Consider the following 23,743-nt stretch of genomic DNA (forward strand, 5'->3'; position numbering starts at 1 on the left):
TCCTGTTTGCCATTCTGAATGAGGATTAAGTCTTTTTCCTAGGGTCCTCTTTGTTGTTTAGCTTCTTTAGGACTATAGATTTTAATATGCTTACCCTATATTACATGGCTACTATCCACTTATAAGGGAGTATATATCATATGTGTCTTTCTGCTTCTAGGTTACCTCACTCAGTATCATCTTTTCTAGTTACCACCATTTACCTGCAAATTTCATGATTTCCTTGTTTTTAGTTGCTGGGTAGTATTACATTGTGTAAATGTACCATACTTTTTGTGTCCATTCCTCAATTGAGGGACATCTAGGTTGTTTCTAGATTCTGGCTATTACAAACAAAGCTGCTATGGACATAGGTGAGCAAATGTCCTTACTGAATGGTGGGGTATATTTTGGGTATATGCCTAGGAGTGGTATAGCTGTATCTTGAGGTAGTGTTATTCCTAATTTTCTGAGAAAGTGCCGGATTGATTTCCAAAGTGGTTGTACAAGTTTATATTCCCACCAGCAATGGAGGAAGGTTCCCCTTTCTCCACAGTCTCTCCAGTATGTATCATCCCTTGAGATTTTGATGTTAGCCATTCAGATGGGGGTAAAGTGAAATCTCAGGGTCTTTTTGATTTGCATTTCCTAAATGACTAAGGGTGTTGAGCATTTCTTCAAGTGTTTCCCTGCCATTTGATATTCATCTGTTGAGAATTTTTTTTAGCTCTATACCCCATTTTTTAATTGGATTACTTGGTTTATTGGTGTTTAACTTCTTATGTATTTTAATATATTCTAGATTTCAGCCCTCTGTCAAATATTGGGTTGGTGAAGATCATTTCCCAGTCTGTAGGCTGTCATTTTGTTCTGATGACAGTGTCCTTTACGTTACAGAAGGTATTTACTTTCATGAGGTCCCATTAATTGATTGTTCATCTTAGAGCCTGTGCTGTTGGTGTTCTGTTCAGGAAGTTGTCTCCTGTGCCAATGAGTTCTAAACTCTTTCTCACTTTTTCTTCTAATAGATTTTGTGTCTGTTTTATGTTGATATCTTTGATCCACTTGAAGTTTAACTTTGTACAGGGTGATATATATGGGTCTCTTTGCATTTTTCTACCTGTAGACATCCAGTTAGAACATTGCCACTTGTTGAAGACATTATCTCTTTACCCTTTTATGGTTTTGGCTTTTTTGTCTAAAATTACATTTCCATAGGTATGTGGATTTATTTCTGGGTCTTCGATTTGATTCCATTGATCCACCATTCTGTTTCTATGCCAGTACCATGCCATTTTATTACTGATGCTCTATAGTATATCTTGAGATCAGGGATGGAGATAACTTCCAGATGATCTTTTATTGTGCAGGATTGTAAGCTTTCTTTATGCCTCAGATAGAGGTAGGCAGCAGTTCCTAGGACATCAATTTATAAGACAAAAGGCAATGCTTAAAGTGTGATAGGGTTTGTTTCTAAAACATTGAAGCTTAATTTAAAATTGAATTCTTCATATAACACATAGGGTAGATATACTCACTTCCTATACCTACTCTCTAAGTCTCCTCATAATGTCCATTATGAACATTTTGTCCTTTACAATGGCTCCATCCTATTTCCTTCTTCCATTATTCTTCTCTTTGCTTTAACAAAAGAATAGTTGTATTTATTTCTATTTCCAGTCTGTGATTTTCTTAATCAGCTGTATTGTGTCCATCTTTCAGTGTACCTCCTTGCTAAAACTTAATTCTTTCATTCCCCACAAAACTTTATAGTTTCTTTCACATGTGGAAATCCTAGGAGTCTCTTCCTTCAATGACTATAGGGATTTTCATTGTCCTCTTCAAAGAACCATGAGTGACCTCCACAGTTATTTCATTCCCACTAATAATTGCAGTCTATTTTCCTTCTTTGGATGTGAAATAATGAGAACCAAATTCTCCACAAATCACATGGTATGAGCAAATACCACCAAGATTTCCATGGAAGAACATGTAGATGCCATCCCATTATCAGTTCCAGAGTAGAGTAGATCTTGTGGTGGAATAAAGTATCTTGAACTTGAATTTATAAAACCATGGTTCTTAACCTATTTGGGACATTTTAAAGTGTGTGTCATTGAATATGTGATTTAATATAGAGCCTCAAATTCTATTTGTATAGATTTGGTTAAAAATTCTGGAGAGGCATCAGGGAGAAGAGGCAGGGAGTGTGGGATTGGGAGGAGACAATGGAGGGGGCCACAGCTGGGATACAAAGTGAATAAATGGTAATAAATAATACATAAACAAAAAATAAGAATGTTCTTGTACTATAAGATAAATAATAGATTGTGTAGAGTGATATATATATATCAATATATATAATAGTGACTTAATTCAAATGTTTTTTTTTCCTGTTTTACAGGAATATTAGTTCAATTTATTGTGTAAATATATATGTATAAATACATGTATTTTATTTCAATATAATCATCTATTTTATAAATTATAATATGTTAAATGTATTTTGTTACATTGACCATGACTTATTTTTCTTAAGCAATGATCTTACAAGGAAGATGGAGGGAGGGTGGAACTGGGAGGAGATGAGGGAGGGGGATACAATGGGACACAAAGTGAATATTGTAAATAATAATAATAATAGAAAACAAAAAGAAATAAAAAGAAAAGTTGTATTACCAAAAAAATTATCTGTGTTTCTCAAGAGCCACAGCCAAATCAGAAATTTAAATCAACCTACCCAAGAAAACTGACTGATGCAGCCACAGTCAGAAGCAACTAATGTGCAAAATAAAATGTCATTTTCCTTGCCAGTTTCTAGTTACATGGTAAGCTGAATTAGTAGTAATAGAGTATTTGGGTGATAATTACAGAATTAGATTAAATGGAGACCACCTAATCTTGTAGGCAATTTCATTTAAGTATGATGAGACCAGTGGATGTTCTTGTCCCATGGCAGAAAATATTTCTTTACTGGTCTCTCTCTGATTTAGCATTTCTCCTTTGGAAAATACTGAACTGAAAATCCAAAATATCCTTTGACTTCTTATTTTTTAAATTCCATGATACTACCCCTTTCTGATGATCACTCTACATTTGTTAATATCACCAATTAAGCTACAAATAATCCACTGTTCTCTGAGCCTGGGAGATATTATTGTCTCATTTCATTATGTGCTGAGTTAATTATCCCAACATTAAGAGTTCCAGGAATGCCTCAGTTGAAAAGCTTATGTATAATATACATTAGTGTTAGCTGAAAAGGCTAAGTGATTAACTTAGATTTCTTATTCATTTTTGTTACACTGAATATATTATATAACAAATATAGTAATTTATTCAAATAAGTATAAGAAAATGGTGAGTTAATTCCCCCTGCTTAGTGTGTGTTCGATTATTTTTTACTGAGGTTAAGTGGAATAGTTAATTCTTGCAAGCTCATTATATTTTATTTGTTTCTGAATGTTATTTTATGATGTTATTCTATAGTAGGAGAATAGAGCCTGTGGCCTGAGAAGTACAGGAGATAATACTACTAAATCAACAAGATATTTTAACAGAAGCAACAAAACTTTATCTGTGAATCCAAAATAAAGGAGCTTTAATAGTTCCCTCATGTAAAAAATTTTAAAATGTGTGTGAAAATTAAATATCTTAAAAATAAATAGTGATTTGAATGTTTTTATGATGCTTACTACTTTTAATAGTAAATTGCTCAAAGCTTCAGAATAGTTACTTTTATTAAATATGATTCATGTTAATGTATGTAGAGACAATTATTATACACAAGGTATTCTGAAAACAAAACCAAAATGATTAGTGTATCTTCTACATAGAGAAATATGGGAAAATTCCAAGTGTTGTTGGTTTAATTATCTTTTCCTGTTTGTTCTGTTTACTTCAGATTTAATCTACAAAATTGAGCTTGCAGGGGGCCTGGGAGCAATCTTCCTCCTACTTATACTGCTAGTGGTAGTCTACAAATGCTACAACATAGAACTGATGCTTTTCTACCGACAGTGTTTTGGAGGTGATGAAACTACTGATGGTAGGTTATCTCCTGTTTCTCATACTCAATTAATAGAAATTATGGATGATCATGTAACAGTCATTGTCTCTTCTGAAGAAACAGAAACTAAAATATTTAGGGATAAAAGATTATGACATATGAAACTTACTCTCAAATAATTTAGGGGAGAGTATTTATAAAGAAACAAAAACATGAATAGGGAAATCTGGGTAAAAGACATAATGCATTATTTTTAAATTATCTTATTCATGTAATCCTCCTATGTTTGACATTATTTCTAAGTATAAATCTTAAGATATTTCTTGCTCTGGAGACAATCATCATGAAAGCCCTTTCCCAGAAGAATTAATTTACTTGTTATTTTTGTCATTTTTATCAATTGCTATCATAAAGAAAGCAAAAAAAAACATGAAAAATTATTTTTAAAATATGGGCATGTTCCTTCAACAGCTCAACAAAGTACATGAACCTACATACTTTGAATATTTTTTACAATCCTAAAGATGATACAAAAGATATAAACTTAGAATGTGTCTGTTACAGTTTGACTATGTAAGCAACCCCAACAGACACAAACTGTGAAAACACAGTGCCTAGCTTGTAGCATTGTTTTATGAGTTTAAAAGAGCCAGGGGAATGGATACAGAAATAAAATTGTGGTACATTTATGCAATGGGAATACTACTCAGCAAGTAAAAATAAGGAGCTCATAAAATTTGCAGGCAAATGGTGGGAACTAGAAAAGATCATCATATGTGAGGTATCCCAGAAGCAGAAAGTGCTATATACTCACTTGTAAGTGGATATTAGACATATAATATAAAATAGTCATACTAGAAGCTAAGCAAGAAGGAGGACCCTTGGTATGATGATCAATCCTCATGCAGAAAGGCAAACGGGAGGAACATTGGAAGAGGGAGAAAACAGGGAACAGGGCAGGATCCTACCACAGAGGGCCTCTAAAAGACTCTACACAGCACGATATCAAAGCAGATGCTGAGACTCTTAACCAAACTTTGGAAAGAGTGCAGGGAATAGATTTCATCATTAGAATGAAATAAGGGGGAGATAAAAAGACCTGGAGGGGACAGGAGCTCCACAAGGAGAGCAACAGAACCAAAATGTTTGGGCACAGGGGACTTTTCTGAGACTATACTCCAAGGACCAGTCATGGACCTAACCTAGAACCCCTGCACAGAGGTAGCCCATGGAAGCTCAATGTCCAAGTGGGTGTCCTGGTAAGGGGAACAGGAACTGTCTCTGACATGAACTCAGGGGCTGACTCTTTGATCACCCCCCCCCCCCCAGGAGGAAGCATCCTTACCAGGCCACAGAATAAAACATTGCAGTCAGCCTTGATGAGGCCTGATAGGCTAGGGTAGAGGGAAGGGGAGGGGGACCTCACCAATCAGTAGACTTGGGGAGGGGCATGGGAGTAGATGAGAGAGGGAAGGTAGGATTGAGAGGGGACAAGGAAGGGGGCTACAACTGGGATACAAAGTGAATAAACTGTAATTAATAAAAAATAAATTAAATTTAAAAAAAGACCCAGAGGAAGTTTGGCCTAGATGGAGGAAGTCCATTGCTAGTAGATGAACTTAGCTAGGCATCAATTTCTCGATGGGGTCTTTGCTTCTTGGTCCCTCAAACAGTGAGTTATGTCCTTCACCAACCTGCCTCTCTGCCATGAATGACACCATACTTTTACCATTATAAAACTAAGGCAACATAAAATTTCGTGTTATTTTACTCTGGCAGTATATTATAGTAATGGGAAAGGTATCTACAACAGTACCATATAAATTTGCTATATTTGCTTTACGTGACTTTTAGAAATCTTATAGCTGAAGTATCAATGAATCATTATACTAAAAGTTACTCTTTGAACACTTAGAAATGCTTAATTTTTTTTTCAAGTGAACATTTAGAAGTGCTTAATTTTCCTCAAGAGAACAAATTGACATTTTCTGGTTTTAAATTTTATTTTTTCATTATTTAAAACAAAATTTAAATTTAAATATATTTCATTATATTCTTTTTTATTACAATTTATTCACTTTTTATCCCAGCTGTAGCCCCCTCATTCCCTTCCAGTCTCTCCCTCCTTTCCTCTTCTCCTCCCATTCCCCTCCCCCTCAGGGGAGGTCCTTCTCCCTTTCCATCTGACCCTAGCCTATCAGGTCTCATCAGGACTGGCTGCACTGATCATACTCTTACCTTCCCCCAAGACAAACTGCTTAGTTTTCTTCAATCAGCACCCATAAGAAATAATTTTATATCACTATATATAATGCCCTCACTACCTAACTACTATATACTTTAGAAACATGTATGTATAATGACCTAGGTAAGTCAGTATTTTTAAACAAAATACACTTTTAAAGTTGGGGTTAAATATATTTGGTTTACTGAAACATTCAAGATAAAGATTTTACTTATATTTTTAGTAAAGCCTTTAACTGGAAGAAGATTTAATTAATTTGCTTCATTTTTATAATGATAGATATGATGACAAAGCTTTTGAGACATCTGATTTCAATGTTATTGTTACTATTACATAAATCCATTATGGATGGATTTTAATTGACTGCTGCATTCACAGTAAATTAGGCTAATGCGTCTTGATAACTGCATTTTCAAATTGTGAATTTACTCAAGATTTATAGCTAATTGTTTAAGGAGGTACAGAGAGAAATAAGGGCTTGTTCTGATCATGGTTATATACATGAAGATATAATCAATTATATTCTGTTCTCATGTATAAGAGCTAATACTGAAAAAGACTTCTTATTTAACACATATGAAATAACAGGTATAAGCTATGAAAATGTATTTGTGTGTATGTATGTGTGTTCTGTATGAAGGAGCATAAAAAGCTACCTCTTGTGATTAATTTGCTTTTAGTAACAATTATAAGCAATGTATTAATAACAGTAAAAGACAATACAACTTAATAGGTTATTTTATAACAATTATTTTCTGTCATCAACTGTACTCAATAACTCATAGTAATTGATTGATTATTGTATATCTATATCTATATCTATCTATCTCTATTTATATAGATATATAGAGATATATATATATAAGCTATGTTTACAGTAATATCACTGCATTTACAAAGATATATTTTGCATCTTTAATTCTAAGATGATCAAAAGTATCCAGTAATAAACAGCATTTTAGTTAGTTAATTGGATGCTCTAGTACAGGACCTATGGAATAGCATATAATAAAGTGCACAGGGCACTTCCAAGGTTTTCATTACAAAGAATAATTTAAATATGTTATATTCTGCATGGAAATTTGGTACCTGAGCACACAATCTCTATATTAGCATAAATAAATCCTAAAAAGTCAACAAGGATGTGGTGAGGATGAATGAAAAATTTTGTTTTATTGTTTGCTCTCTCTCTCTCTCTCTCTCTCTCTATATATATATATATATATATATATGTCATGCATGAATATGAATGTGTGACGAATTAGTTTTTCTGTGTACTTTTTCTTTGTGTTTTCTTTTTCACTGTGTCTACATAATACACATACAGTATACACAAAGCTACATAGTGACTCTCTTGGCTAGAGTTTCTATTGCTGTGATAAAATACCACAGCAAAAACCAACTTAGGGAGAGAAGAGCTTGTTTTAACTATCAGATCACAATCTATGACAGAGGGAAGTAAGGGTAGAAACATGAAGGAATGTAAATGTTGCTTACTGACTTGCTCTTCATGGCTTGCTCAGCCTGCTTCCTTATAGACACCTGCCCAGTAATGGTATTGCACATAGTGGCCGGTTCCAGCACATGAGTCATTAGTCAAAAAACAAACAAACAAAAGCCTACAGTCCAATCTAGTGGAGGAATCCTCTCAACTGAAGTCTTCTCTTCTACAATGACTCTAACAAGGACAGTGACATTCTACATACATAAATATTTTTAAGTTTTTAAATTTTATATATGCATTTGCATTTATGTATGTAGGGGAGTACATGTCTGGGTGTGAGTGCATGCTAGATTTAACACACATGTGGAGATCACAGAATAGCCTCTTTTGTTAACCATAGATCCCTTTCTCCATATTCTTTGAAACATGGTCGCTCATTGGCCTGAAACGTTGTCATCATTGGGAGTATGAAAATAGTCTGTACATAGGTTTAGGGTATTGAACATGGGTCTTCATGCTTTCGAGACAAGCAAGATACACATACATATGCATACATGTACACATACACAGGTGTGTGTCAATTTCATATAAGGGTTATGGAAAGATTTTTTTTAAATAGGTTTTTTTTTTTTGAGCTTTGACTTCCTAGTCAAAATTTTAATTTATTTTGTTTCAGCCCACCATAGATTGCTTTGTCTATTTGACCTATCAGGTTTTCAATAAATATTTGAGTTTCATTCTCTTGTAGTCTTCATTTAGATTAATACTATACACATGTGCACCCATAGGTTCTAAATTAGTTTACTGGGTATAAAATAATCAACAAAGATACTAAGTTTTGCTCCCTGTAGAAGCTAAGGGCTTAGGACTGTGTTCAGCATAACTTTAGGAGAACTGGGCTCCAAAACAGGAATGGCTCCTCAATGAAAAACGAAATTAAAAATAGATTTTAAAATAGGGAGGGACAGGTGTGACAACAAGAAAATTCTTTCACAAAGTCTTTGTAACTTCTGTCTTCACTGGGAGCAGCATAGTGCTGGTGACCACTGTGCCAGCCGCCTTCCCTCTAATGCCTTGTCTGCACTGTTCTCTATTTTCTGGTTCCTGAAATAAGTTTGGTAAGCACAGATTAGTATAACTTTAGGAGAACTGAGCTCCAAAACAGGAATGGCTCCCCAATGAAGAGCAAGATTAAAAATAGATTTTAAAATAGGGAGGGACAGGTGTGACAGCAAGAAAATTCTTCCACAAAGTCTTCGTAACTTCTGTCTTCACTGGGAGCAGCATAGTGCTAGTGACCACTGTGCCAGCCGCCTTTCTTCTAATGCCTTGTCTGAACTGTTCTATTATTTTCTGGTTCCTGAAATAAGTTTAGTAAGCACAGTTTCACACAGAAGACTCATTACTGTTGTCTAGAAAAATGGTGTCATGAACTGCCTCTTGATTTTCAAATAATTGTCAAGCCTGGCTGTTAACTTTATTTGCATCATGTTGATGCTTTTCCTCTATTCATCTTGTCCTTCTTTGTGAGCAACAGCTGTAGCTATTCATGAAAATGTCTTGGCTCTCTGCTTAAGGCTGAAGTGCCTTTTAAAGCTGTGGCATCTGAGTCATTGATAGCTCACTAGCTGGCATGCTAGCATTTCTGAGACATCTGACATGGTGGCTCTGAGAGCTCTTTTGCTGCTCCAGCCAGCTACAATTAGGTCTTCATCTTTTATTCAACGTATAGAGACATAACTGAAAACAAAGTACCATTTTTCCAGAAAGGGATGTGCTTCCTGATTATCCAGGTAAAACACTAGAATGCTGAAGACATGGTTATTCTTTGTTATATCTGATTTAATATATAAAATATATAAAGAGTTTACTAGAAGAACATGTATGTAACATTAAGGCATAGTAAAGCAAGGGAAAATAGTACCAGGTATATGTGAGTTTCAGCATGGTCAGAGAGTAAATAATCATGGTCTGAGTAAGCAATGGGCTAAGATTATAAAAGTTCACATAATGTAGGTGATTAATAGAGGCAGGGAGCCACCACTGATGGCTAAGTACACAGTAGATGCTCAAGAAATCACTGATGAGTAAATAATCTGTGGTTCAATTTAGGTAGGTTTGTTAGATCAGAAGCAATGGACTAGTCTGGCATGGAGTTTGAAGCATCAATACTATCTACCAAGAACAATAGAATATATTCTGCTCATAGGAATAGAGGTGGTTTTTTTGTTGTTGTTGTTGTTTTTGTCTTTTGAAGTATGCATCATTCCAGCTGTGCATCATCGGCAGCTTTGAGTCCCAGGTGAGTAATTGTAGCTGGAGAAAGTCAGGGGCCTGCAGGTGCATCCTGTGCTTGACTGGAGCAAGGGCAGAGGTGCTAGCATTTCCAGGAGATTCTTACATTAGGATTCCTAAAGAGTGTTTTCAATTCTAAGTAGAGTTATGGATATCATGGAATGTGTCCAGTTTGAAAGCCAAAAGATCTCCCCAACTATCCAGGACAATATTTTGTGTTCTTGTGCTTCTAGACAATCAAGAAACCTAAGCAAGGTTTATAGTACTTGCATAGTTTTCGGGCATGCTAAAGTGTGTTGAGCTTTTCTCTTGATCTCAGGCACCATCATAACATGAATAACCAGAGTTCTTTCTGTGCAGAGATAGTAAGGGGGAGAATGGTACAAGAATTTGAATATAAATCCTGTGTTAGAAATCTCAAGGAGTACCACCTACTCCAACAATAGGCAATGTGTATATTGCTTTATGCCTATAATTTACAGTACATTCAGCCACGAGGCCTGAAATATTAATGGAGTAAATGCTTACTTTATTTTATGAAATATCTTATGATAAAATTTTAGCTATATTCTAATTAGCTCTGTTTTACTGGAAAATATTGATGAGTGTTATAAATAAATGCTTCCCAGTCTTTCAAAATCAATGTTTTCAAGAAATCTGTATTAATAAGCATTACTAGTTATTCATGGACTTGTGCTCACTAAAATAACTTAAAAATAATTTTCTTTAAATAAGAGAATTTTGAGCATACAACTTTTCTGATATGTTCCTGCTAAAACAGATGAGGACTAACACAATAGATAGCTGTGTTCATGAACATTTTGTGTTAAAAATGCATGCATACATACGCATTTGTACTTTAGACTGACTGACTCTGAGCCAGTACAGCAAAAGGGGGCAAAATTATGCTTGCAAAGTACAGTTAACTCCATGACTAAACGTGTGAAGAGAAAACCTAATTTGGCAATATTGGAAGGAGGTATATTTTGAAATAAAGGCTTCTTTTGGAAGTTGTGTCAAATTACTTGGGTGAATAAGAATAACAGGCAATGTATTTGTATAAAACCCAGCTGCTGTTTCTGCTATTTGGTAATGAACTGCTTTTTGTATATGAAGATGATGACACTAACCAACTGGAAGTATGGCATATGCTAAGTACAGTCTCTAGGAGTGAAGCTGGATTACTTCAATCTTCCACACTTTAAGACCCAGCCCTTTTTGGATCTCATGCACATATTTGTGCAACGAGGAATGGTCTGTGACTAAGTGGCAGAGCCAAACCAACTGGCACATGAAGGGGTCAAATCCATGACTTTGGCTTGTTTAGTCCTGCATTCAAACACACTGAGATAATCATTTACAGACACCACTGAATATCACAAATGCAGATCCTCACCCAAAGGCACAAATAATAAATCCTTGTTCTATTCTGTCCTGACTGTAAGTAGCCTGTTTTTTTTTAACAGTTTTAGTTCATAACACATTAAATATTTATATTTAAATGGACTACATTACCTATATAACACATGAATTATTTTTCCAATGACTAAAGATAATCAATAATTATGTTGCTTATTGCTGCATGTTAGTTGTTATAGATATCCAATATTAAAATAAAACATTTTAATACATTTTTGTTGTTGTAACTGTTTTTCTTTAAGACAACAAGGAATATGATGCCTATCTCTCCTACACAAAAGTGGATCAAGATACTTTGGACTGTGACAGTACTGAGGAAGAGCAGTTTGCTCTTGAAATACTGCCAGATGTCCTAGAAAAACATTATGGATATAAACTGTTCATCCCAGAAAGGGATCTGATTCCAAGTGGAAGTAAGTAACTTTGCATTTTGTATTTAAAGCATGCGGTTTCTTTTAGCAACTTACATGGAAGCAAGCAGGCATCCAAGCCACATTTTTTAGAATATTGTTTCTCACAGTGGATGGATTTTTCGAATTCAAACTTATCCTTGTGTATATTGTAACTTTAGAGCATCTGAAGTTTTATAATTTAAATATGTTTTTTAGAACTTATACCATGAGAGTGGTTTTCATTGCATTACTTTAGCTTCTGAGCTAGTAATGACACTTCATTTAAAAATAAACTGTAAACCTTGGTTAGAGCTACTTTGGCATACTGAAGTTCCAAAGCTGGGCTTCTGTCATTAAGCTTCTACTTATAACTACAATAAATGTCACTAATAACTTTGAATCTTTGCCTTTCGTCCTTGTTATTCACTATGACTTGTCACTCATTCAGAGATTTATGGAAAAATCCACTTTTAAAGGTCTATGACGCCATTGGGAAAAGTATTTTCTGTATTTTTTTAGTATTTAAATAAATTTTAAGATGTGCCAGACACTGTAGGTTTGAATGCTACTTTTCAGTAATGCTACATATTGAAAGCTACATTTGAGCTTTCAGAGTAAATCCAGTTTCAAGTGAAAATGCATGCTTTAGTCTTGTTAAAAACATGTGCTTTGTTCAGAACACGTACAGGGCAAAATATGAGGAGAACAGATGCCTAAGAGATCGTCCCTGCCCTCCAAAATCTTTTTAAAATATTATTGAGAAAAAAATTGAGGAAACATAACACATTTGAACATGTCTCTGTTAATATTCTTAAATATTCTAATTTATATGCATGAAATAATCACGAAATAAAAATCTTTATTAGAATTTTTTTAAAAATCACATATATTATTACATTTGAAATTTACAATTGTGTGTGTGCATATATGTGTGAGAGAAAGAGAGCGAGCGAGAGAGAGAGAGAATGTTTGTGTATTCATTTTTCAGAGGAGGAAGCAAAGGCTCAAATATGCCCAAGATCATATGGCTGTCAAAATTAGAGCTGGAAATAAAAGTTAGACCTCTCACTGTGCTAGATCCTGCTATTCCTCTAATATTTATTCAAATCACCATCCATTCACCATGGCCATTAAGCTATGAGAAACAGAAATAAATGGCAACCAACTGAGTTTTGATTATTTCTTTTTTTTTCTTGCAGATTATTTGTATGTGTGTTTGAGTGTATTTATTAGTATATATATATATATTGAATGTTAATTGAAAGGTCCAAAGAAAATAATATACACAAGTCCATTTCTTTTCATTAACTAAAATATCCTCAAGCTTGCTCTTCCCATGATCTCTCTACTCTTCATTTTGTGAGTTCATGGCTTGAAATACAATTCTATAGCAATCGATTGTGGAAGGAGTATCTCTATGCTTCACAGTCCTTTTCATGCCTCAGTGTATTTGTCACAAATCCCTCCCTTTTGGCCTTTCCATTCTCACTTTGGCTATCCTAGCATAGACACCAATTTTAGTATTCCAAAAATAATGATTATATCTCCATTCTCTTTATACTTTGACTGTTCCACATAATCCACTAACAAGTTTACACTGTTCAATGAACTTTGATTTTTCACTATTTCTTCCAGGACATAATACACAACCCTTCCTTAAGCACTTTTATAATTAGTTGCTTGCCCTGATTTTTCTTCTACCAAACATTTTATTTGCTACCTAACATTGTCTCTACTCAAAGCCTCTGCCCAAGCCAAGTTATTCTTACGATATACATTATCTGCATTCCTGCACTGTTTTTGTTCACATTAGCTTTATATACCTTTGAAGACTTTCCCCATTATTTCCCATATCATCTACTAACTTTCTGAAAAGTCTACAGTAATCTTTATAACCCTCATTTCATGGTGGATGTACTTTTTGACTATTAGATCTTTGATATCCTGTCTGGTTTTATAACTTTATGTAGCTTTCCATTTATTTTTATCTTACCAATGTGATTGTAAGTTCTATGAATATTGTAGTAAGTTCTATGAATATTGTTTTATTTATCCTTATAATGATATTGTTATTCTGAGATAATAATAAGATTTAAAGTGATTTTGGGCTTCATAACTGTTGACTTTGTTTTAGTTGGTTTTTTGTTAGTTTAGGAGAAGAAAAATAATGAAAATGAACAAGGACTTTACTTTTGGGTGTTTTTAGGTTTTAAAATGTTTTTATTAATTATTTGAAATTTTAGTATATTGTGTTTTGATCATATTCCTTCTCCTTAAGCAACTCCTCCAGGATTGGTCCTTGAGCCCAGACATGCTTTTTACCCTTAAATTATCCTAATTAATCTGCTAAACAATATGTCTAGAATATGTGACACTTTTATGCTTACACTGTTACAAACCTCAATGTATAGGCTAGTGTTCCATATAAGACTTGGGTGCTGTTGGAACTAGTAAATGTCTGTGATGCCTCCTCAATACGATGATGGTTGAACCAGCTATGATTCCAGTTCTTGGAGTTTACAGTCTACCAGAAAATTATACATCAAATACAGCAGAAATTTGATGGTCCGTAGAATATCATGTTCATATTTTTGAGATTGTATATTCATCAGAATGAGCAGGGACTTGATCCAGGATACTAGATGGTCCAGAGGAATATGTTTTCCAGAGTGACTCAATTGAGAAAACTATGCAACTTTTAGATGCAACCAATGGAGGGTGTTTGCTTTTAATCCTTCCTTCCTGAATTAGGGAATTCAGGTTCTCTGAATTCCTATTTGCGAGTGTAACCAGCAGAGGTTCTTAAAAGAGCTCTTTGACAATTTTTCTTTTCCACCAACATTTCAGTGTTAGCTGAGCAGTCACCATGTCACGATTAATGAGTTTTTCCTTGGCATTTTTAGCATGCATTCAGGAAGTCGATGAAGTATATGAATAATATACTTGATTTACACATGAATGACAGAGTAGAACATTTTGGACTTGGTGTATGCATGTTATTAAAGAAGCTTCTGTGGTCTGAATTTTCAGCCATTGGTACAGATTTAACAGGTTATGCTGTATAAATATAGACACATTCCTGTGTAGGGGGGACCTAGTTACAATATTATAAGCTCTTTTTGTCCCTTGCATCTCATTAATGCACATTGACCTAAGACTATGTCTTCCTCCAGAAGTAGCAACAAGACCTTTGAGGACTATAAATGTGAACTTCATAAGATCCTTCTTGATATAGCATGATAATACTCCATGAATCAAATTAGTTTGGACATTGCTCCCTTTCATGTATTTTCAGTTGTTTTTCTGCCTTTCCCACAGTACTCCACTCAGGCCTCTCAACCCAAAATATTTACAATGCCTAGAATTTTAAAAGTACATGAATGGTGGTGTCAGTCTTCCTCTTTCCCCTTCCCTAATTTTTTCTCTCTTTTTCTCCATGAAGAATCTCAGAAAGTTCAGATATAAAGATGTTGCTCTTCCTGATTAATTGAATTGCAGTTGTCTCCACTTCTACTACATCCTTGCTGGGAAATGGTTGTTGTGTGGCTACTCTAAACCATAGGGAAGGGAATATTTGACACAAATATTTTCTCTAAATGCTGAGACCAGGTCTTCAGATTTGAGCCATTATTTTTCTGGCAGTAACTACGTTTCAATTCTTGAGCCAGTGGCCAAGATCTTCTTTATGTTTCCTCAGGTTAGATGCCTAAATGTTGCAAGAATTTGTACTTTCCAGCGAAAGTTTGGTCTATTTCTTCCCAGACTAGAAACATCTGTCCCTGGGAACAGTGAAAGCAAAATTGTTGCCAGCATGCATCTGTATGTCAGAAGTGACAAGCAACCAAAAGAAAGCAAGACAGAAAACACCCTATTTAAACTGCCTAGAGACACAAACTTGAGAAGTAGAGATTTTCTCACCCTTGCAGCTGCTGAGTTTTGTGGTGTAAAGTACCCTACACAGAGCACATTGTGTTCATGAGGCCTAGTGGATCCTTGAAGAATGAACAGATGTGCTCTGAAGCTGATATGTGACCAACAGAACCCAGCTGTGCAACTGAGATCTTGAAATTGAAGACATTTTTGGATGAGTACCATTTAACCTCTTGGACCAATCTTACCTCATGGTTTCTGCACATATTATGGAACATAAAAGTATAAAAAGTCATAGAATAAAGCTAAGACCCACTGGCTAGAAAAAGAAAGGAGCATTTTAAAACAAAGAAATAAAATAAAACTGAAAAAATCAATTATATAGTCTTTATTTGCCTTTAAAGTGAGGAAAGTTAGGTCTTTAAAAGTGTATGTAAAATATTTATTAAGAATTATAACTCAAGCTGATTCTTGCAGTAGCTTTGAACAAAAATATAATCTTAAAGAAGAAAAAAAGTCCTTCACAGGCATTACCTCAATTTTCCCTTTTATTCATAAATTTGGAAGATCTGTACATAAATTTGCATGATTATATCAGAGAAAGACACTAGCAGGCTAGAATATTATTAGGCATATAGCCTACTAGCCATGCCCCTAGAAATCATCTTAAAATTTGATCTCAAATATCAATTTTTTAACTTGTTTTCATGCCTAAATTTTTATGAGTCTCTCTTACACAGAATACTAGCACTCACTTTGTCATGAAAGTTAGGGGAAATTTTTATCTTATTTCATGTTTGCTAAACTTTCCTCACGAACCTAGTCTTCAGTCTTTTAATGCTTAGGGCTAGTCATGCAATTGTCCTGACAGTGAAATGACAAATGACTAGAGAATCCATCTGCAGTCAGATGATCCCTAGTCTATTCCGAAGTGAGGCATGCAAAAATATTTTTTGAACATGGACTTGTAAGTACTCATTGCCAATAGTTTCTATATAGCTGAACAGACGGAACACAAAACAATCAATTAAGTATTCTTTGGGAAGTAATAAAATTATTTTCCCAGCAATCTAATGTCTATGACCTAAAATGCGTGAGGCAGAGGTGACCTGTACAACCAATGAAATTTAAAACATTGTTTGAAATTTACTCCCATGAAATAAAATTAGGTGTCTTGACAATTTTCTTCATGCTAGAAACAATCAAGAGCAGCAATTGTACTATAATCATCTCAAAATTTACTAACGTTAAATGGACTAGTTTTCCTCTCAGCATTTGTTGTAAAAGATAGAATCCATTGTGCAAAATTTTAAACAGGAAATGTGGAGTGTAACATATAGGAATTTAAAGAAAAATCAAATGAGCAGGGTAATGTCTTAACACTGAATAAAAGTACATAAAAGTCTCCCTAAGTAGTAATAGATTTGTTCCATACTCAGTAAGGTGTAGCAAATAAATAAATAAACTTGCAAAAGAAAGACGACACTGTGAACTTTTTTACATTTATTTGTTTATTACAATTTATTCACTTTGTATCCAAGATTTAGCTCCTCCCTCATCACTTACCAATGTGGCCTTTACTTCCTCTTTTACAACCATGCCCCTCACCAAGTCCACTCATAGGGGAGGTCCTCCTCTCTTCAGTATGACCCTAGCCTCTCTTCTATCTGACCCTAACCTATCACATCTCATCAGGGATGGCTACATTGTCCTCCTCTGTGTCCAGGTAAGGCTGTAGCCCCAGGGGGAGGTGATCAGAGAGCCTGCCACTGAGTTAATATCACAGAAAGCTCCTGTTCTCCTTATTAGGGAACACACTTGAAGACTGAGCTGCCATGGGCTACATTTGTGCAAGGGTTCTAGGTTATCTCCATGAATGATCCTTGGTTGGAATATCAGTCTCAGAAAAGACCACTGCGCTCAGATTTCTTAGTTCTTTTGCTCTCCTTGTGGAGATCCTGTCCCCACCAGGTCTTTCTGTCTCTCCCTTCTTTCATAAGATTCCCTGCACTCTGCCCAAAGTTTGGCTATGAATCTCAGCATCTGCTTCAATACCCTACTAGGGAGAGTATTTCAGAAGTCCTCTGTGGTAGCCCTCTGTCATGTTCCCTATTTTTTCCTTCTGATGTCTATCCCTTTTGCCTTTCTGAATGAGGATTGATCATTTTACCCAGGGTCCTCCTTCTTGCTTACCTTCTTTAGGATTATAGATTTTAGCATATTTATCTTATATTCTATGTCTAATAACCACTTATAAATGACTATATACCATTTGTGTCTTTCTGCTTCTGGGATACCTCACATAGGATTATCTTTTCTAGTTCCCACCATTTGTCTGCAAATTTCATGATTTCCTTGTTTTTAATTGCTGAATACTATTCCATTGTGAAAATGTATACATTTTATGTATCCATTCCTCAGTTGAGGGACATCTGGTTTATTTCCAGCTTCTGACTATTACAAATAGAGCTGCTATGAACATGGTTGAGCAAAAGTCTTTGTTGTATACTTGAGCATCTTTGGGGTGTGTGCCCAGGAGTGGTATACCTGGATCTGAAGGTAGCACTATTCCTTATTAAATTGCCAGATTGATTTCCAAAGTAGATGTACAAGTTTACATTCCCACCAGCAATGGAGGAGGGTTCCCCTTTCTCCACAATCTCTCCAGCATGTGTTGTCACTTGATTTATTTCCCATGCCACTCCCCTACCTCTGCCTTCAGTGACTCACCCCTAGACGCTTATTCCACATGTTTCCATTGCTGCTATGATCATATATTTTCTCTATGCTCATTCTCTATAACCCCTGTAAAGTCCAAGCCATAATATCCTGGTTTCTCTCTTTTTCCCATCTCATCTTGGAGGTAGCCTTTTGAGGGCACATCCTCCTCAGTAACTTTTTTTTTCCCCCAACCATGTGCACAGCAGCTTTATTTGTGTTTTTTTTTATTGACGTATACATTCTTTTTTATTTTTTATTTTAATTTTTTTCTTTTTTATTAATTACACTTTATTCACTTTGTATCCCCCCCTCCCTGTTGCTCCCTTCCCTTCCCAATCCCTCTCTCTCTGCCTTCTACACACATGCCCTCCCCATGTTCACAGATAGGGGAGGTCCCCCTCTCCTTCCTTCTGATCTTAGTCAATTAGTTCTCATCAGGAGTGACTACATTGTCTTCCTCTGTGGCCTGGTAAGGCTGCTCCCCCCTCAGGGGGAGGTGAGCAAAGAGCAGGCCATTGAGTTCACCTCAGAGGCAGTCCCTCTTCCCATTACTATGGAACCCACTTGGACACTGACCTGCAACGGGCTACATCTAAGCTTGGGTTCTAGGTTATCTCCATGCATGGTCCTTGGTTGGAGTAGCAGTCTCAGCAAAGACTCCTGTGCCCAGATTTTTTAGTTCTGTTGCTCTCCCTGTGGAGCTCTTGTCCTCTCCAGGTCTTACTATTTCCCACTTCTTTCATAAGATTCCCTGCACTCTGCCCAAAGGATGCCCATAAGTCTCAGCATCTGCTTTGATACCCTGAAGGGTAGAGCCTTTCAGAGGCCCTCTGTGGCAAGCTCCTGACTTGTTCCCTGTTTTCTCCTTCTGATGACCAACCTCTTTGCCTTTCTAAATGAGGATTGAGCATTTTAGCCAGAGTCCTCCTTCTTGATTAGTTTCTTTAGGTGAACAGATTTTAGTAGGTTTATCCTATATTATATGTTTAATATCCACTTATGATTGAGTAGATACCTTATGTGTCTTTCTGCTTCTGGGATAGCTCACTCAGGATGATCTTTTCCAGTTCCTACCATTTACCTGCAAATGTCATGATTTCTTTTTTTTTTTCAGAGTAATATTCCATTGTGTAGATGTACCACAGTTTCTGTATCCATGAGGGGCATCTGGGTTGTTTCCAGCTTCTGGCTGTTACAAATAAACCTGCTACAAACATAGTTGAGCAAATGTCCTTATTGTGTACTTGAGCATCTTTTGGATATATGCTTAGGAGTGGTATAGCTGAATCTTGAGGAAGAGCTATCCTTTATTATTATTATTATTATTATTATTATTATTATTTTATTAACTCTATATCCCAGCTGTATCCCACTCCCTGATTCCCTCTCAATCCCACCCTCCCTCCCTTATCTCCTCCCTGCCCCTTTCCTAGTCCACTGATAGGGGAGGACATCCTCCCCTTTCATCTGACCCTGTTTTATCAGGTATCTTCAGGACTGGCTGCAAAGTCCTCCTCTGCGGCCTAGCAGGGCTGCTTCTCCCTTGGGGGGTGGGGAATTCAAAGAGCCTGCCATTGAGTTCCTGTCAGAAATAGTCCCTGTTCCCCTTACTAGTGAACCCACTTGGTTACTGAGCTACCAAGGGCTACATCCGAGCAGAGGTTCCAGGTTATAACCATACATGGTGCCCAGATATATTTTGTCCTTGTGGAGCTCCTATCCTCTCCAGGTCATATTAACTGAATGACAGAGAAACACTTAAAGAGATACTAAACGTTCTTAGTCATCAGAGAGATGCAAATCAAAATGACCCTGAGATTTCACCTTCCACCCATCAGAATGGCTAAAATCAAAACCTGAAATGACAACACCTGCTGGAGAGATTGTGGAGAAAGGGGAGCCCTCTTCATTGCTGGTGGGGATGTAAACTGGTACAACCACTTTGGAAATCAATCTGGTGCTTTCTCAGACAATTAGGAATAGTGCTTCCTCAAGACCCAGCTATACCACTCTTAGACATATATCCAAAAGTTGCTCAAGTACACAACAAGGACATTTGCTCAACCATGTTTGTAGCAGCTTTATTCATAATAGCCAGAAACTGGAAGCAACCCAAATGTCCATCAACGTAGGAATGGATACAGAAATTGTGATATTTTTACACAATGAAATACTACTCAGCAATTAAAAACGAGGATATTATGAAATTTTCAGACAAATGTTGGGATCATTCTGATTGTGGTATCCCAGAAGGAGAAAGACACACATGGTATATACTCACTTATTTAGACTTACAATATATGATAAACATAATGAAATCAATACACCTAAAGAAGATAAACAAGAAAGAAGACCCAGGGTAAGATGATCAATTATCACTTAGAAAGACAAAGGACATGGACATTGGAAGTAGGAGAAAACAAGTAACAGGAAAGGAGCCTACCACAGAAGGCTTCTGAACGACTCTACCTAGCAGTGTATCAAAGCAGATACTGAGACTCATAACCAAACCTTCAGCAGAGTGCAGGGAAGCACTATTCTTACTTGTCTGAGAAAATGACAGGTTGGTTTCCACATTGGTTGTACAAGTTTACCTTTCCACCAGCAATGGAGGAGGGTTCCCCTTTCTCTACATTCTCTCCACTATGTGTTCTCACTTGAGTTTTTGATCTTAGCCATTCTGATGGGTGTAAGGTGAAATTTCCAGGACATTCGGATTTCCATTACTCTGATAACTAAGGACATTGAGTATTTCTTTAAGTGTTTCTTGGCCATTCAGTATGCCTCTGTTAAGAATTCGCTGTTTATATGTGTACCTTATTTTCAAATGGATTACTCGATTTGTTGCTGTTTAACTTCTTGAGTTCTTTGTATATTCTAGATATTAGGTCTCTGTCAGATATACGGTTGGTGAAGATCCTTTCCCAGTCTGTAGGCTGTCATTTTTTTCTGAAGAGAGTGTCCTTTGTTTTACAGAAGGTTTCAGCTTCATGAGGTCCCATTTATTGATTATTGATCTTAGAGCCTGTGCTGTTGGTGTTCTGTTCAGGAAGTTGTCTCCTATACCACTGAGTTCTAGGTTCTTCTATACTTTTTCTTCTAATAGGTTTTGTGTGACTGGTTTTATGTTGAGGTCTTTGATCCACTCGGACTTTAGTTTTGTTCAGGGTGATAAGTATGGATATATTTGCATTTTTCCACATGTAAATATCCAGTTAGATCAGCACCATTTCTTGAAGATGGTATTTTTTATCCATTGTATGGTTTTGGCTTCTTTGTCAAAATTCAGGTGTCCATAAGTGTGTGGGTTTATTTCTGGGGCTGCTACTTGATTCCATTGATCCACCAGCCTTTATATGCCAGTAACATGTTGTTTTTATTACTCTTGCTCGTACAGCCTGAAACCAGGGATGGAGACACTTCCAGAAGATATTTAATTGTAAAGAATCCTTTTAGCTATTCTGGATTACTTGTTCTTCCATGTGAAGTTGAGAATTTTTCTTTCAAAGTATGTAAAGTACTGTGTTGGTAATTTAATGGGAATTGCTTTGAATCTGTAGACTGACATTGGTAAGATGGCCATTTTAACTATGTTAATCTTGCCAAGCCATGAGCATAAGAGATCTTTCCATGTTCTGTTTCCTTCTTAAATTTCGTTCTTCAGAGACTTGAAGTTTTATTTTTTCATATAAGTCTTCTGTGTGCTTCGTTAGAGTTACACCAAGGTACTTGATGTCCTTTGTGGCTATTGTGAACGGTAATGTTTCCCTAATTTCTTTCTCAGCCCATTGTCTTTTGTATACAGGAAGGCTACTGTTTTTTTGATTTAATTTTGTATCCAGCCACTTTGCTAAAGCTGTTTATTAGGTATAGTATTTTCCTTGTAGAAATTTTTTGGATCACTCATGTATACTATCATATCATTTTAAATAGTAGTACTTTGACTTCTTTCTAATTTGAATCCCCTTGATTTGCTTTAGTTTCCTTATTGCTCTATCAAGCACTTCAAGGACTATGTTGAAGAGATATGGAGAGAGTGGGCAGCCTTGTCTTGTCCCTGATTTCAGTTTAATTAAGTTTCTCTCCTTTTAGTTTGATGTTGACTATAGACTTGCTGTATATTGCCTTTTCTATATTTAGGTAAGTGTCTTTTATACCTGATTTCTCCAGAACCCTAAACATAAAAAGTGATGGATTCCATCAAATGTTTTTGGGTTTTTTTTTCATCGTCTAAGGACATTATTATGTTTTGTTTTTCTTTTGTCTTTCAGTTTGTTTATATGGTGGGTTACATTGATGGATAGTGAATATATGGAATGATGTATATCTGGGATGAAGCCTACTTTGTCATATTGGATTGTATCTTTGATGTGTTCTGAGATTCAGTTTGCAAGTATTTTGTTGAGTATTTTTGCATCAATGTTCATAAGGGAGATTGGCCTGAGATTCTCTTTCTTTGTTGAGTCTTTGTGAGGTTTAGGTACCAAGGTGACTGTGGCTTCATAGAATGAGTTTGGTAATGTTCCTTCTGTTTCTATTTTGTGGAATAATTTGAAGAGTATTGGTGTTAGCTCTTCTTTGAAGGTCTGGTAGATTGTGTGCTGAAACCATTAGGCCTTAGCCTTTTTTTTTATGGGAGTCTGTTGATAACAACTTAGGAGATATACAACTATTTAATTTATTTATCTCACCTTGGTTCAGCTTTGGTAAGTGGAGTCTATCAAGAAAATTGTCCATTTCATTTAGATTTTGAAGTTTTGTGGCATATAGGCTTTTGAAGTAAGACCTAATGATTGTTTGAATTTCCTCAGTGTCTGTTGTTTATGTCCCCATTTTCATTTCTGATTTGTTGGTTTGGATAGTGTCCCTCTGCCTTTGTTTGTTAGTTTGGCTAAAGGTTTGACTATCTTGTTGATTTTCTCAAAGAACCACCTCTTGGTTTCATTGTTTCTTTGAATTTTTCTTTGTTTCTAGTTTATTTAATTCAGCCCTGAATTTGATTATTTTCAGCCATCTACTCCTCTTGGGTGTTTCTGCTTCTTCCTCTTCTTCTGGGGCTTTCAGGTGAGCCCTTAAGTTGCTTATATGAGATGCTTCATTTTTTTTTAAAGTCACTTAGTGCTATGAACTTTTGTCTTAGCACTACTTTCATTGTTTCCCATAAGTTTGGGTATGTTGTGCCTCCATAGAATTCCATAGAATTCATTGAATTATAGGAAGTCTTTAATTTCTTTCTTTATTTCTTCCCTTACCCAGCTGTCATTGAATAACCAAATGTTCAGTTTCTATTTATGTGTAGACTTTTTGCTATTTCTGTTATTGTTGAGGTCCAGCTTTTAGTCCATACTGGTTTGACTGGAGACAAGGAA

The 23,743-nt window shown here is 35.8% G+C and overlaps 1 protein-coding gene across 1 annotated transcript in view; it reads left to right on the top strand.

Annotated features, from left to right (window-relative positions):
• Positions 1 to 23,743, top strand: part of Il1rapl2 (interleukin 1 receptor accessory protein like 2) — a 768,417-nt gene that overhangs the window by 731,293 nt on the left and 13,381 nt on the right. Inside the window, exons 8-9 of the mRNA XM_060374647.1 lie at positions 3,884 to 4,027; positions 11,634 to 11,804. Of these exons, the coding sequence (XP_060230630.1) occupies positions 3,884 to 4,027; positions 11,634 to 11,804 (315 nt within the window). The remainder of the gene's footprint in view (positions 1 to 3,883; positions 4,028 to 11,633; positions 11,805 to 23,743) is intronic.

This window comes from Meriones unguiculatus, chromosome X (assembly GCF_030254825.1).
Source record: "Meriones unguiculatus strain TT.TT164.6M chromosome X, Bangor_MerUng_6.1, whole genome shotgun sequence".
NCBI lineage: Eukaryota > Metazoa > Chordata > Mammalia > Rodentia > Muridae > Meriones > Meriones unguiculatus.